Raw genomic sequence first — 16,272 nt, forward strand, 5'->3', positions numbered from 1 at the left:
AACGGAAGGGTGGAGAGGATTGAAATAGCAAACAGGAAAGTGCTAAATAGGGAAGTGCACTCAATGTATCTAACAGCACACTTTAACCAGGAACCAGGACACTTGTCTGATATCCAGCTCATCATTCCGGTCAGTCCTGTCATACGGCCATTACCCCAGGCAATATCCCAATTGGAATTTGGACAGGTTTGGGTTTTAGTTAAATCATTTGTTTTAATACGACGTGTCTTGGATTTGTTCTTGGCAGACTCCTGGTAAAGGTTAGATATTTTATTACATCTGGAAACTAGATTTTTTACCGCCTGCCTGTGTTATCCTTAAGATATTGCATGGACACCTTACCCAACAGGACGCTATGAGAGTTAAAGTATTTGAATGCAGTTTTTAATAAAATTGACGACTTGCACAGCTGCACGTCACTAATGGATTCCTAACATGTAATAGGGCAGATAAGGCATTGTTCAAAAGTATAGGGAATAGGGTGGCATTTTGGATGCATAGGCCGTGGTCAAAAGTCATACGTTATGTTAGGGGACCATTTTGGCTCTGGTCAAAAGTATTACGTTATGTTAGGGGGCCATTTTGGCTCTGGTCAAAAGTAGTGCACTATAAGCCTTAAACGACTAGACACTAGGCACTACTATCATGGTCAAGATCCCTCTAGCACAGTCACTGTAACCTGGTATGATGGTAAAATGTGTATTTCAGACACATGAACAGGTCCCAGCGCTGAGACGCACACACACAGACAAACACACACGAATACAAATCAATAGCAGTTATTAATATGAATAATGGAGCTGGCAACACCAAGGTTTCAGGTTCAATTCCCACATTGGCTACATTTACTGAGTATATGTGTTAAGTGTAAGTGGTTTTTAGGATAGAGGCACCTGCTGAAGTGGCTGTAGCACAGAGCAGTGTGAGACAGATTAAACCAGTCTTGGTGTGTGTGCGGGCGTGTGCATGGGTGTGTGTGTTAGCATCAGAGTCACTCCGTCATCCCATGGGATTAACGGTGCTCCTGAACAGCCCAGATTACTCCACCTCTCTCTGACAGGCTATAAATAGTGACACAGCCAACACAGAGAGAATGGATACATAGCACCTTCTCAGTGATCACACCCGCACTTGAGCCACTGGATTATTACAGGATGTTATATTGATTTCCAGATCAGCCTTTTCTTTCATAGCAATGTTGCCTTTTATTCTAATTTCCAATGAATAGAGAATATATCAGTCCCTTATTTGTATAAAAATACCTGAACAGGAGATACAATGTGATTGATTCAGATGTCTTCCTGACATTCAGCTCTCAGAGAGAAAGGAACAGGAGTGGACAGATACCTCTGTTAAAAGACATGGGCCGGGGTTCAAACAAACCGCAATGCACTGCTGACGTCGCACTGCACTTGACTTGTAAAGGTAATTTCAATGACGTTTGTGGAGATTGCATTTGGGGTAAATACAGCGGATGTCGGCTAAAACATCAATGAAGTCAATTGCAGTGCGATGTTGGCTGTTTTGTTTGAATCCCGGCCCATGGGTTTGAGGGGTGCAGATGGGTTTTGTTCGCTAGTGAGAAAATGTTTTTAAAAAAAATGTTATAACAAAGTGTAACAAGGAGATACTACCTGAACACATGCAAAACGTTCAGCTAGGGTTTGCCACACTGGCAGAAATGCTGGGCCAACCCTGAAATCATTTTTGATTCGATAAATCCTACGAGAGAGACACACCTAGCTGGTTCTGTTTCAGTCTAATCCCTAGCCCTAGACAATTTCTCATGCCATTTTCTGTTGTAGACATAGATCAGAAAAACTGGATAGGTACATGTAAGCAATATGTTCTCACCGTTTAGTGTAAGGAAAGCTGAATGGCCGGGATTCAATCAAAGGCACGTTGTCGACAGGCACATTGCACTTTACTTTTAAAGGTAATTCACCTTGTGCCAACATCCACAGCGTTTACCATGAATGTGATCTCTGCGAACATCGGGAAATTGCCTTTAAAAGGTGCATTGCTGACTTTGACAGCATCTAACGTCCTTAAGACCGTTTGAACATTCTCTGAGCCAGTCAGCTTATACATACTGTATAATTCAATGCATGCCAAAAGTTTGATAGTTTAATTTAATACTGTATATGTCCTGGTATATAATTTTTTATATACAAAAGGTAATTTTGTGATGAAAATAAGAAAAATATACAACAGAGTCAATATACACAATAAATCAAATAATGAAAAAAGGACCAAATAAATCTTCATCTTCATTTGAGAGTGATGAGCAAAAGCATGAAGCCCAATACATAGTCAGTGTCCCAAATGGCACCCTATTCCCTTTTGTCATGCACTATAGAGGGAATAGCATGCCATTTGGAACGCACCCATAGAGCCCTGTAACCTAGATACAGTGTTAGATCTACATCTTGTCCATAGTTTCACATTCTGTCAAATAGATATTCAATACTGTCTTTATATTATACATGCATATCCATATGATTGGACTTCTGTGAAGGATTGCATTATAACACAGTGAATAAGAGGCAAAGATTGAGAAAGCGAGAGAGAAAGAAAGAGAGCGAGAGACCTATACAGTGCCTTCTGAATGTATTCACACCCCTTGACTAATTCCACAATTTTGTTGTATTACAGCCTGAATTCAAAATTGATTAAATATATTATTTTTCTCACACATCTACACACAATACCCCATAATTACAAAGTGAAAACATGTTTTTAGAATTTGTTACTAATTTAAAATGAAATACAGAAATACCTGATTTACATCAAGTATAGACTCAAGGGTGTGAATACTTGTAGAAGCACCATTGGCAGCGATTACAGCTTTGACTAGTCTTGAGTATGTCTCCATCAGTTTTGCACATCTGGATTTGGTGATTTTCTCCCATTCTTCCTTGATGATTTTCTGCTAGGCCAACAGCTCTGCTGTCTCATGCTAGGACGACTGAGAAGGACAGGACTGGACGGGCTGGGCCGGGATGGGACTGGACAGGATAGGATAGGACAGAACGGGACAGGACGGGTCCCAATACTCACAGAAACCTTCTTACTGGATCCTTGTTTCCAGGGTTTGGAACATCTATCTGAAATGTATTATGTGAATTATAATATCATGACTTCATACACACACCAGCTCACAATGCACACTTTAAGGCGAGGAGACTCATTTAACTGTGGCTGCTGCACTGCCTACCAATCCTACATTTCAAGTCATTATTTTAATGAAGATAAATACAATACATGTTGGGTAGTGCTTTAAAATGGGTCCCTGTGTTCTGAGAATTAATGCCCTCTCACACCTATTGGTCTGACCGGTGTTCAAATACTATTTGAAATCTTTCAAATACTTTGGGTGTTTGCTCTAGCCTGCCTGGAGTGCCAGATGGGTGGGGTTTGCAGTTTTGAGACTGTTCTACTGGTCTATTAAGTGAGGCAAGCCCAATCAAGCACAGATAATGTATTTGAAATTATTTCAAATAGTATTTAAACACAGCATCATGCTGACTGTGCAGTAAGAAGCTTACAACTGACTTAGAGAACACTGATTGACATTAATAAAATACAGTCTGGCTGTGATGAGGTTCCGTTCCAATACCCACATACAGTGGGGGAAAAAAGTATTTAGTCAGCCACCAATTGTGCAAGTTCTCCCACTTAAAAAGATGAGAGAGGCCTGTAATTTGCATCATAGGTACACGTCAACTATGACAGACAAAATGAGAAAAAGAAATCCAGAAAATCACATTGTAGGATTTTTAATGAATTTATTTGCAAATTATGGTGGAAAATAAGTATTTGGTCACCTACAAACAAGCAAGATTTCTGGCTCTCACAGACCTGTACCTTCTTCTTTAAGAGGCTCCTCTGTCCTCCACTCGTTATCTGTATTAATGGCACCTGTTTGAACTTGTTATCAGTATAAAAGACACCTGTCCACAACCTCAAACAGTCACACTCCAAACTCCACTATGGCCAAGACCAAAGAGCTGTCAAAGGACACCAGAAACAAAAGTGTAGACCTGCACCAGGCTGGGAAGACTGAATCTGCAATAGGTAAGCAGCTTGGTTTGAAGAAATCAACTGTGGGAACAATTTTTGGGAAATGGAAGACATACAAGACCACTGATAATCTCCCTCGATCTGGGACTCCACACAAGATCTCACCCCGTGGGGTCAAAATGATCACAAGAACGGTGAGCAAAAATCCCAGAACCACACGGGGGGACCTAGTGAATGACCTGCAGAGAGCTGGGACCAAAGTAACAAAGCCTACCATCAGTAACACACTACGCCGCCAGGGACTCAAATCCTGCAGTGCCAGACGTGTCCCCCTGCTTAAGCCAGTACATGTCCAGGCCCGTCTGAAGTTTGCTAGAGTGCATTTGGATGATCCAGAAGAGGATTGGGAGAATGTCATATGGTCAGATGAAACTCAACTAAAAACTCAACTCGTCGTGTTTGGAGGACAAAGAATGCTGAGTTGCATCCAAAGAACACCATACCTACTGTGAAGCATGGGGGTGGAAGCATCATGCTTTGGGGCTGTTTTTCTGCAAAGGGACCAGGACGACTGATCCGTGTAAAGGAAAGAATGAATGTGGCCATGTATCGTGAGCTTTTGAGTGAAAACCTCCTTCCATCAGCAAGGGCATTGAAGATGAAACGTGGCTGGGTCATTCAGCATGACAATGATCCCAAACACACCGCTCGGGCAACGAAGGAGTGGCTTCGTAAGAAGCATTTCAAGGTCCTGGAGTGGCCTAGCCAGTCTCCAGATCTCAACCCCATAGAAAATCTTTGGAGGGAGTTGAAAGTCTGTGTTGCCCAGCGACAGCCCCAAAACATCACTGCTCTAGAGGAGATCTGCATGGAGGAATGGGCCAAAATACCAGCAACAGTGTGTGAAAATCTTGTGAAGACTTACAGAAAACGTTTGACCTGTGTCATTGCCAACAAATGGTATATAACAAAGTATTGAGAAACTTTTGTTATTGACCAAATACTTATTTTCCACCATAATTTGCAAATAAATTCATAAAAAATCCTACAATGTGATTTTCTGGGAAAAAAATCTCATTTTGTCTGTCATAGTTGACGTGTGCCTATGATGAAAATTACAGGCCTCTCTCATCTTTTTAAGTGGGAGAACTTGCACAATTGGTGGCTGACTAAATACTTTTTTCCCCCACTGTACTAGCACACTACTAAGAGTGTAACAATGTCTTGGACATACGTTCTAAGTGCAATATTAGTGTGGACATTGGAACATAGCCTGAAAGACTCCAGTTTTAACTCTTGACAGTCTAAAGTGACAGTGCATGGGGCAGGTTTTCCGGGGACCTATGTGAGACTTCTCCTCCTCTTCCCTCCGGCCTGTTATCAATACTCTGAACTTTCCGGCTGATTCCAGGGAATGGTAAGGGTTTTCTAAATGTTCTGATGGGATCAGATGGAGCCGAACAGAGTAGGAATGAAAAGGTTGGAGAGGATTTCCGGAGCGGAGCCGCCCAGTGGTCACCTTTCCCAATAGCATGGCAACAGCACGCTCAGCCGTGCCTCTCAGTCCTGTCCCACGCAACGCTAATCCAATCAGTAGGCTGGGATTTCTCTCGCAGAAAAGAGGAAGAGTAGGAGTAGAAAGAGGAGAAGGACAAGAGGAGAAGATAGAACAGAGGAAGAGGAGGTTGAGAAGGAGCATCCAGCTCAGAAGAGAACTGTCGGCTGTCTGTTCAGAAGAGCAAATAGTTCTGCAACAATAATATAATGTCATCAGCTCTGACAAGGAAGTCCCCAACTCAAACATTCATCTGCCCTTTCAAACAAACGGCAAAGATGGTTTGCTTTGTTCTCTGTTCTTTTTGGAGTTTTCTTTTTCTCCTCCTAGGGCCCTGTATAAAGTCTCGGTGAGTTAGTGAGATGGTTGGTCCTGTAAGTATAGCAGAGGAAGGGTAGGATGCCTCCCAGGCAACGTCGTGCTTCAGGATGCCCCCCAGGCAACGTCAGCCCCCCAGGTAGCATGAAGTGTCAGGTGATCAGCTTATAAAGACTGTACTGCACATGTTGATTTGAGATATCGTCGATTGTTGTGATCGATTCGATCCATGTCGATCCCTGATGATCAATAAGGAAGTGAGGGTAGCCCAGCCCCCTGTCTATCTGAAGTGGATGAAGGAGAAGGAAACAGGGGTTTGGTTTGATCCACAGATATCCATAGAACACTATAGTTCACCAAGTCTGTCTGTCCTTGTGTGTGGCAAGGTTTGAATACCCCACCCCTCTCTCGAAAGTGTGCACATGCTTACTCCCCCTCATTTTTAAAAGCTTTGTTTTGGTGTAACTAAGCATATTCCATCAGCTTCCTTCCGTCCTTCCTTACACCAGTCCATTCCTTTTAAATCCATGACGAACAAGTGAACGAGTCCACACTTGAGGAACGAGTGAACGAGGGGTAGAGAATTTAACTGTAGACAGAGGGTGGGGTAGTTAGACCAGGGGACAGGGGTCATGGTTCAGGGGTCAGAGGTGAAGGGTCACAAGGCCATAGCAGTGCAGGGGTGTTTGAGTTTGCAGGGCAGCACCCCTCTGTTGAGCTGGTAGAACTCCACCAGGTGGATCAGGTCTGTGAACTTGGTGGAGCCGTCATCCAGACTGAACAACATCTGACCTTCCTCCTCACACTGTGAGAGAGAGGAGTTAGCTATTATACACATACAATACGGTTGAGAAGGAGGGGAGGAGATAGGATGTGAGGACAACTTGAGATCGAGCCAAAATGGATGAACAAGAAAGAAGTAGAAATTAGAAATAAAAGTAGATGAGTAGAAAGAAACAATAACTGACCGGTAGGATCTGGAAGTGTCTGATCTTCTGGTGGTGGCACAGGGTCAGGACAAACGCCTTGGGGTTACTCTGACAATCTCTCAGCAGGAACAACCTGAAAAACGCGCATACACACACACGGACACACACGGAAACACACGGACACACACGGAGACACACGGACACACACGGACACACACCCAAAACAGTGTCACTTATGTGTGTACTAGGGTGGATGAATGTATACATGGATGGACGGACAGATGGATGTACGACGGACAGAAGGATGGATGGATAATACAGCTTCTAAGTCTTACCCGTCTACTTGTCCTTGTTGCATGATCATCTTATGGGACTCTTCTCTCATGATGCCACCATGGAACCATAGCTGTGTTCTGTGGATCACTGAAAGACACAGCAACATCAGGTAGAAGGTAAAGTAGAAGGTATTATTTAGGTATGAATGTCTAAACACAACTCATGTCCAGCTTTAGACAGGCAGAGATACACACTTATTCCAATGGCAAAGGTTCATAAAGATGTCGGAATTCAGATATGACATCAATGTAGGCTCCCGAGTGGCGCAGCGGTCTAAGGCACTGTATCTCAGTGCTAGAGGCATCACTACAGACCCTGGTTCGATCCCAGCCTGTATCACTACCGGCCGTGATCGGGAGTCCCATAGGGCGGCGCACAATTGGCCCAGCGTCGTCCGGGTTTGGCCGAGGTATGCCGAATTTGTTCTTAACTGACTTGCCTAGTTAAATAAAAAATTATAAAAAATTATGATTTAGCACTATCTACAGAGTTTTTTAATGACAATGTGCGACATGGCTCAATGCCCCAATAAATCAGCACAATGTACTTTTGAGTATACATTGGCGGCGTCTTGGAGCATAAATTGGGATCATGTACACTGTTCTAATGACGATACAAAAAAAGAGTAACAGAGAGCAATGTACTATACAGCGAACTTTGCAAACAATGCATTTGTGGTGCATTGGGGCCGCCATTTTTATGCACCTCCGCTATTGTGTAACAATAAACTTAATTACTAAGCATTTACGAAGTTACATTTACATTTACATTTTTGTCATTTAGCAGACGCTCTTATCCAGAGCGACTTACAGTTAGTGAGTGCATACATCATTTTTTTTAATACTGGCCCCCCGTGGGAATCAAACCCACAACCCTGGCGTTGCAAACGCCATGCTCTACCAACTGAGCTACATCCCTGCCGGCCATTCTGTTGTTACTAGTGTAATTGTTACAGTGTTACTACCCAGGTAGTGTAAAGTTTAGGGTACCTGAGCTGAGAGAAGAGGGCTGGAGGGGGCTGGGGCTGCCAAGAGCATTCATACGCTGACCCCGTTTCTGACGGCAGGGAAGATAAACAAAGATTTAAAATGACAGAAGTACACCTTTTACCACAGACTCTGAGTCTCCCAATCTTCCATCCCATCCCCTTCCTCCCCCTTCTACTCCCCTTCTCACCCTCCATTTATGTCCCTCCTCCACAGCGGCGCTCTCTGCTTCCAGAGGGTTCTCTATGACGCGTCCCGTCCTGCCAGAGAAGTCCATGGCCACCAGAGAGTTCTCAGACACACTCCGCTGCAGAGACAAGGATAGAGAACTTGTCTGAACTTGTCTGAGCCACGCTACCACTCTCCAAAAGATCCTAGTCTGCTTTACAAGGCAGGATACATCAGGATAACTAACCAGTAGTCATAGAGTAGGGAATAAAAATATACACTGCTCAAAAAAATAAAGGGAACACTTAAACAACACAATGTAACTCCAAGTCAATCACACTTCTGTGAAATCAAACTGTCCACTTAGGAAGCAACACTGATTGACAATAAATGTCACATGCTGTTGTGCAAATGGAATAGACAACAGGTGGAAATTATAGGCAATTAGCAAGACACCCCCAATAAAGGACTGGTTTTGCAGGTGGTGACCACAGACCACTTCTCAGTTCCTATGCTTCCTGGCTGATGTTTTGGTCACTTTTGAATGCTGGCGGTGCTTTCACTCTAGTGGCAGCATAAAACGGAGTCTACAACCCACACAAGTGGCTCAGGTAGTGCAGCTCATCCAGGATGGCACATCAATGCGTGCTGTGGCAAGAAGGTTTGCTGTGTCTGTCAGCGTAGTGTCCAGAGCATGGAGGCGCTACCAGGAGACAGGCCAGTACATCAGGAGACGTGGAGGAGGCAGTAGGAGAGCAACAACCCAGCAGCAGGACTGCTACCTCCGCCTTTGTGCAAGGAGGAGCAGGAGGAGCACTGCCAAAGCCCTGCAAAATGACCTCCAGCAGGCCACAAATGTGCATGTGTCTGCTCAAACGGTCAGAAACAGACTCCATGAGGGTGGTATGAGGGCCCGACGTCCACAGGTGGGGGTTGTGCTTACAGCCCAACACCGTGCAGGACGTTTGGCATTTGCCAGAGAACATCAAGATTGGCAAATTCGCCACTGGCGCCCTGTGCTCTTCACAGATGAAAGCAGGTTCACACTGAGCACATGTGACAGACGTGACAGAGTCTGGAGACGCCGTGGAGAACGTTCTGCTGCCTGCAACATCCTCCAGCATGACCGGTTTGGCGGTGGGTCAGTCATGGTGTGGGGTGGCATTTCTTAGGGGGGCCGCACAGCCCTCCATGTGCTCACCAGAGGTAGCCTGACTGCCATTAGGTACCGAGATGAGATCCTCACACCCCTTGTGAGACCATATGCTGGTGCGGTTGGCCCTGGGTTCCTCCTAATGCAAGACAATGCTAGACCTCATGTGGCTGGAGTGTGTCAGCAGTTCCTGCAAGAGGAAGGCATTGATGCTATGGACTGGCCCGCCCGTTCCCCAGACCTGAATCCAATTGAGCACATCTGGGACATCATGTCTCGCTCCATCCACCAACGTCACGTTGCACCACAGACTGTCCAGGAGTTGGCGGATGCTTTAGTCCAGGTCTGGGAGGAGATCCCTCTGGAGACCATCCGCCACCTCATCAGGAGCATGCCCAGGCGTTGTAGTGAGGTCATACATGCACGTGGAGGCCACACACACTACTGAGCCTCATTTTGACTTGTTTTAAGGACATTACATCAAAGTTGGATCAGCCTGTAGTGTGGTTTTCCACTTTAATTTTGAGGGTGACTCCAAATCCAGACCTCCATGGGTTGATACATTTGATTTCCATTGATAATTGTTGTGTGATTTTGTTGTCAGCACATTCAACTATGTAAAGAAAAAAGTATTTAATAAGATTATTTCATTCATTCAGATCTAGGATGTGTTATTTTAGTGTTCCCTTTATTTTTTTGAGCAGTGTATGAATAGGAGTCTTACCACAGGAGTAGCGAAATGTGAAACAGGAGACTTGCTCTGCTGAGGGCTCTTGTAGTTCTGATCCAGTAATATTCCATACTGTCAACATAAAACAACATCATGTAGCATAAAAAATGACTTTTTAAATAATGAAGGATATCAGTTACATTTTAGTCATTTAACAGATGTGCTTATCATTTTAGTCATTTAACAGAAGTGCTTATCCAGAGCCACTTACAGGCGCAATTAGGGTTAAGTGTCTTGCTCATGGGGACATATTTTTCCCCTAGTCAGCTCGGGGATTCGAACCAGCAACCTTTCAGTTACTGCCCCAATGCTCTTAACCGCTAGGCTACCTGCCGCAGATACAGTGTGTGTGTACTGTACCTTTAAGAGTCTGAAGGCAGTCATCCAGCAGTTTCTGCTCTGTTCATCTTCGGCACACAGCATCCTCAGCTCCTTGCACTCAGTCCTCACCTTACTGGGCTGTCAATCAAATAATCAGCCAATCACAGAGCCTTACTGGGCTGTCAATCAAATAATCAGACAATCAGATGTTCAATTAGACAAGACTTCAATTAGTATTTAGTAAATCTGTTACAAGATGTAACTCAGTTGGTAGAGCATGGCGTTTGCAACGCCAGGGTTGTGGGTTCGATTCACACGGGGGGCCAGTATGAAAAATAAATAAAAATGTATGCACTCACTAACTGTAAGTCGCTCTGGATAAGAGCGTCTGCTAAATGACTAAAATGTAAATGTAAGATATAGCTTGATTCTCTTGAATACTCACATCAAATAAGATATCCAAAGGAGGATTTTACCAGAGTCTCTTATATCAGTCACTAGGCCACAACGACCACGACTCCCAACACCCAAATCCTGCACATTCATCCCTGGGGATGGGAGTAGCGTACAGTGTGTGTGTGTGTGTGTGTGTGTGTTTGTGTCAGGCTCAGTGTGTCCTAGCAGACCCTGTCCCAGTTTATCACAGTAGGCTGATCCAGTATAACCAGGTTACCTCCAGTGAAAACCCCTGCAGAGGAAGTACAGTACAGTACAGTACAGTAATGTCTGTCTGTCTGTCTGTCTGTCTGTCTGTCTGTCTGTCTGTCTGTCTGTCTGTCTGTCTGTCTGTCTGTCTGTCTGTCTGTCTGTCTGTCTGTCTGTCTGTGGGCAGTGTTATGTGTGTGTGTGTTCCTCTCACCTTGATACAGAACTGGTAGTCTGTGGGGGCATTGTGCAGCTTCCTCCCCGTGGTCACTGTGAACACACTACTGTCCTCCAGGTCTGACAACAATTGGAGGTGTCTGGGCTCCTAGAGAGGGGAGGGAGGGAGGGAGGGAGGGAGGGAGGGGAGAGAGAGTGGGAGGGGGAGAGAGAGAGAGAGGGAGGGAGAAAGAGAAGGTTTGAACAGTCCTTCCTTGGCGTAGTTCCTTTAGTGTAGTGCTGTAATAAGGCTCTGTAGCCAAAAAACAAGGGCACTACCTAGGGAAAAGGGGAGCCATTTTGGATGTATCCCTGATCTTCTTCCTACCTTGGAGGATCCTTTAGTGGAGTAGTAGAGTCCAGAGCGTCTGAGGAACATGGAGAGTCTCTTCCAGGACTTCCTCCCTGATGCCTTCAGATAGAGGATCCCCTGCACCTCCGGACAGCTGCTGGAGTTTAGGAAGTTCTGTACCAACACACACACACAAACACACACACAGGAGTGAGTAAGGACTCTCTGGAATGTGTGCTTCTGTATGTGTGTATATGGAGGTGGGGGTGGAGGTGTGTGTGTGTGTGCGTGCGTGTGCGAGTGCATGTGTGTGTGTCTGTGTGTGTGGTGTAAGCGTACTCCACCTGTAAGAGCTGTGAGTTGGGGATGGAGCCGTTAGATTCCTGACACCACGCCACCATCTGCTCCGGAAAGAAGTTCTGAAGAGAGAGAGAGAGCGACCGAAAAGAGAGAGAAAAAGAAGAGAGAAAAATAAAAGGAGAGAGAAAAACAGAATGTTCTTCAGTATCACTGATTGAACCACTAATAGTGGTCAAGAGAGAGAGGGTAGAAGGAGAGAGCGGATAGGGGAGAGAGATGGAGAGAGAGAGATGGAGAGAGAGAGTGAGATGGAGAGAGAGAGAGGATAGGGGAGAGAGATAGAGAGGATAGGGGAGAGAGAGAGATGGAGAGAGAGAGAGAGAGAAGAGCGAGAGACTGATCCAGAGTAGATGCAGTATGATCTCACCCCCTGACGTAATCTCTTGGCGAGCGCACGCACACACACACACACACACACCTCTTAGTGTGATTGACATGGTAGTTTTACTGTAGTCATTACCACAGCACTGAGGTGAGGTCACTCCCTCTTACTGAATCACCTCGGGCAGTGTGTGTGTGTGTGTGTGTGTTTGTGTGCATACATGCGCAACAGTGTGTGTGTATGTGCAATGTGTGTGTGTGCGACGGTGTGTGTGTGTACAGAGGACTCACCAGAGGGTTCCTGAAGAACTCATACTTGGCATAGTTCTTCCTGAAGAGGAATTTACTGTCGCTGGTCATAGAGGCTTGAACCTGAACTACCAACTCATGGTCTTCCAGACAGCGCTCTGCAGAGAGAAGGGGGAGAGGGTGAGGAAGAGGGAGAATAGAGTGAGAGAGAGAGGGAGAGATAGAGAGAGAGGGAGAGATAGAGAGATCAGGCATTAGCCCATTTATTTGCATCGCTACAGTTCGTTATCATACTTTGTTTCCAGTATTTGAGTGAGGGTACCCTGGAAAAGAGAGGGGGGAAGACAATGGTAGGAATACTGTGAGAGAGAGGGAAACTGAGCTCAGCTTCTTTATGCAATGAAGTTAAATACATGACATAATTCTACTGTAATGCCAAGTCCTTCCTTCCTTCCCTCTCTCTCTCTCTCTCTCTCTCTCTCTCTCTCTCTCTCTCTCTCTCTCTCTCTCCTCTCTCTCTCTCTCTCTCTCTCTCTCTCTCTCTCTCTCTCTCTCTCTCTCTCTCTCTCTCTCTCTCTCTCTCTCTCTCTCTCTCTCTCTCTCTCTCTCTCTCTCTCTCTCTCTCTCTCTCTCTCTCTCTCTCTCTCTCTCTCTCTCTCTCTCTCTCTCTCTCTCTCTCTCTCTCTCTCTCTCTCTCTCTCTCTCTCTCTCTCTCTCTCTCTCTCTCTCTCTCTCTCTCTCTCTCTCTCTCTCTCTCTCTCTCTCTCTCTCTCTCTCTCTCTCTCTCTCTCTCTCTCTCTCTCTCTCTCTCTCTCTCTCTCTCTCTCTCTCTCTCTCTCTCTCTCTCTCTCTCATTACAGTAGAATTATGTCATGTATTTAACTTCATTGCATAGAGAAGCTGAGCTCAGTTTCCCTGTTCTCTCCCTCTCCCTCCCTCCCTCCCTCCTTTTTCTCCAACTCTCTACCGCTCACTGCTTCCCTCCATAACTCCTCCTCTGTGTCAAAAAACAGTCCTGGCAGGGGAATTTCCTGTTGAAGTAAAGGGTGAGAGCTGATTGGCTGAGCTGTCAGGGGGCTCGACCAACAGAGCTCTGCGATTGGCTGTTTGCTGCATTGGCCTGATACTGACACCCCACCTCAGCACCCTTCCCCCTCTCTACTTTCTCCACCCTCCCTTTCTCTGCTCTCCTCTAACATTCCATCTCTCCCATACAGTTTTTCCAGAAATGACAATGATATACCAAGTATAAACCAGTCTTCTATCCCAGTAACAGTCAGTAGAAATAAGAACCCTTGGTTGAAACTATACTGTATAGAGAATAAGAGGGAATAAATAAAACTACACTACCCTAGTCAAAACATCCTATAGGACTAGTGATTAGTTTCAATAGAATCCTATATAATTCTCACAATCCTATTGGATTTTGTGTCACCTCTATCAGAATCATGTTTGAATCCTACTGGACTACTGTTATGGAAATAAAAAGTAATCAAATTGGATCCTATAGGATTTTGAATCACCTGTATCAGAATACTATTGGAATTCTACTGGAGTGCGTTTTTTCCTATTGGGAATCAAAAGTAATCCTATTTGACCCTATATGATTCTCGTAATCCTTTAGGATTTTGTATCAACTCTGTCAGAATGTTATTGGACTACTTCTATTCCTATGTGAAATCAAAAGTAATCCGATTGGATCCTCTAGTGTTTTTTTTTGGACTTTTTATTTAAATTAGATTTTTTTCAACAATACAAAACATGCACATACAAACGCTCACCAACATCCACAACATCCCCCCTGCCCAGACCCACCTGCTCACCCCCCATCTCCAGCGTCCGTATCACTCTCCGCCACATGGCCTCTAACTGCACCATTTTGTTTCTCTCTGTCGCCCACACACTTTCAACATTTAGATAATAAAGCTTTTGACATGTCCACTGTATTGATTTCCAGTTTTTAAGTATGTTTTTCCTGCTGTTGATGAGAAATGTATTGTCCAACCCACTGCACCCTCATATGCCATGTTTTGAAATATGCAGACAGAAGTACATTTATCCTATCAGAATCCTATTATAACTTTTTCTTAATTGAACCCATTAAATTATAGTTAGTTGTCATTAGTTCCAGTACAATACAACAAAATAAATTAAAACATTTTCATTGATCGGAGACAACAGTTCTATATTCATTTCTGTTTTATTCACCTGTAAGAAAGCATGTCCCTTTAAGAGCGACTGATGATGTCACAGCTAGCACGAGCACGCAGTGTTAATTAGCCTAACTCCCAAGTTCAGCTCGCCACCTGTGGCTGTGCAGAGAATCTCAGGTTTTCTAACATTATTGTTAGCCGTTTTATCCTTCACTGTACGTGAATGCAAGAACTGTGAGTACAGTCTTATTCCTTATGTTTCCTGACGAATGTTTTAGTCATATTTTCATCATTGTACAGGATTTTATGCACTTGTTTTTATGCTAGCTAAGAAACTACTGTTAGCCACATTTTGCCTGTCAGTTGACTAGCTACAGTATAAATACAAAAGTAAGTGGACACCCCTTCAAATGAGTGGATTCGGTTATTTCAGCCACACCCATTGCTGACAGGTGTATAAACAGGTGTATGAACTCGAGCACACAGCCATGCAATCTCCATAGACAAACATTGGCAGTAGAATGGCCTTACTGAAGAGCTCAGTGAATTTCAACGTGGCACCGTCATAGGAGGCCACCTTTCCAACAAGTCAGTTCGTAATATTTCTGCCCTGCTAGAGCTGCTCCGGTTAACTGTAAGTGCTGTTGTGAAGTGGAAACGTCTAGGAGCAACAACAGCTCAGCCGCGAAGTGGTAGGCCACACAAGCTCACAGAACGGGACCGGCGAGTGCTGAAGCGCGTAGCGCGTAAAAATCATCTGTCCTCGGTTGCAACACTCACTACCCAGTTCCAAACTGCCTCTGGAAGCAACGTCAGCACAATAACTATTCGTTTCCATGGCCGAGCAGCCGCCACAAGCCTAAGGTCACCATGTGGTGTAAAGCTTGCCGCCATTGGACTCTGGAGCAGTAGAAACGCGTTCTCTGGAGTGATGAATCACGCATCACTATCTGGCAGTCCGACGGACAAATCTGGGTTTGGCAGATGCCAGGAGAATGCTACCTGCCCCAATGCATAGTGCCAACTGTAAAGTTTGGTCTGGGGCTGTTTTTCATTGTTTGGGCTAGGCCCCTTAGTTCCAGTGAAGGGAAATCGTAATGCTACAGTATACAATGATATTGTAGACGATTATGTGCTTCCAACTTTGTGGCAACAGTTTGGGGAAGGCCTTTTCCTATTTCAGCATGACAATGCCCCCGTGTACAAAGCGAGGTCCATACAAAAAATTGTTTGTCAAGGTCGGTGTGGAAGACCTTGACTGGCCTGCACAGAGCCCTGACCTTAACCCCATCGAACACCTTTGGGATGAATTGGAACTTTGACTGCGAGCCAGGCCTAATCGCCCAACATCAGTGCCCAGCCTCACTAATGCTCTTGTGGCTGAAAGGAAACAAGTATCCGCAGCAATGGTCCAACATTTAGTGGAAAGCCTTCCCAGAAGAGTGGAGGCTGTTATACCAGCAAAGGGGGATCAACTCCATATTAATGCCCATGATTTTGGAATGAGATGTTCAACT

At 44.8% G+C, this 16,272-nt stretch overlaps 1 protein-coding gene across 3 annotated transcripts in view; it reads right to left on the reverse strand.

The window, feature by feature from the left end:
* Positions 1–2,776: 2,776 nt before the first annotated feature.
* The window catches only part of LOC121571880 (growth factor receptor-bound protein 10-like), a 59,325-nt gene continuing 45,829 nt past the window's right edge, over positions 2,777–16,272 (reverse strand). For 2 of the 3 annotated variants that reach the window (XM_041883650.2, XM_041883652.2), the window contains 11 exons: positions 12,645–12,760; positions 12,017–12,091; positions 11,709–11,846; positions 11,379–11,489; positions 10,559–10,657; positions 10,193–10,270; positions 8,338–8,454; positions 8,151–8,217; positions 7,161–7,248; positions 6,865–6,958; positions 5,152–6,701 (listed from right to left, as the gene is read on the reverse strand). In XM_041883650.2, the coding sequence (XP_041739584.2) occupies positions 6,555–6,701; positions 6,865–6,958; positions 7,161–7,248; positions 8,151–8,217; positions 8,338–8,454; positions 10,193–10,270; positions 10,559–10,657; positions 11,379–11,489; positions 11,709–11,846; positions 12,017–12,091; positions 12,645–12,760 (1,130 nt within the window). In that variant the 3' untranslated portion in view covers positions 5,152–6,554. Of the gene's footprint in view, positions 3,108–5,151; positions 6,702–6,864; positions 6,959–7,160; positions 7,249–8,150; positions 8,218–8,337; positions 8,455–10,192; positions 10,271–10,558; positions 10,658–11,378; positions 11,490–11,708; positions 11,847–12,016; positions 12,092–12,644; positions 12,761–16,272 lie in introns of those variants that run through there. The other variant, XM_041883651.2, reaches the window with a different exon arrangement.

Source organism: Coregonus clupeaformis, chromosome 8, assembly GCF_020615455.1.
Source record: "Coregonus clupeaformis isolate EN_2021a chromosome 8, ASM2061545v1, whole genome shotgun sequence".
Lineage (NCBI taxonomy): Eukaryota > Metazoa > Chordata > Actinopteri > Salmoniformes > Salmonidae > Coregonus > Coregonus clupeaformis.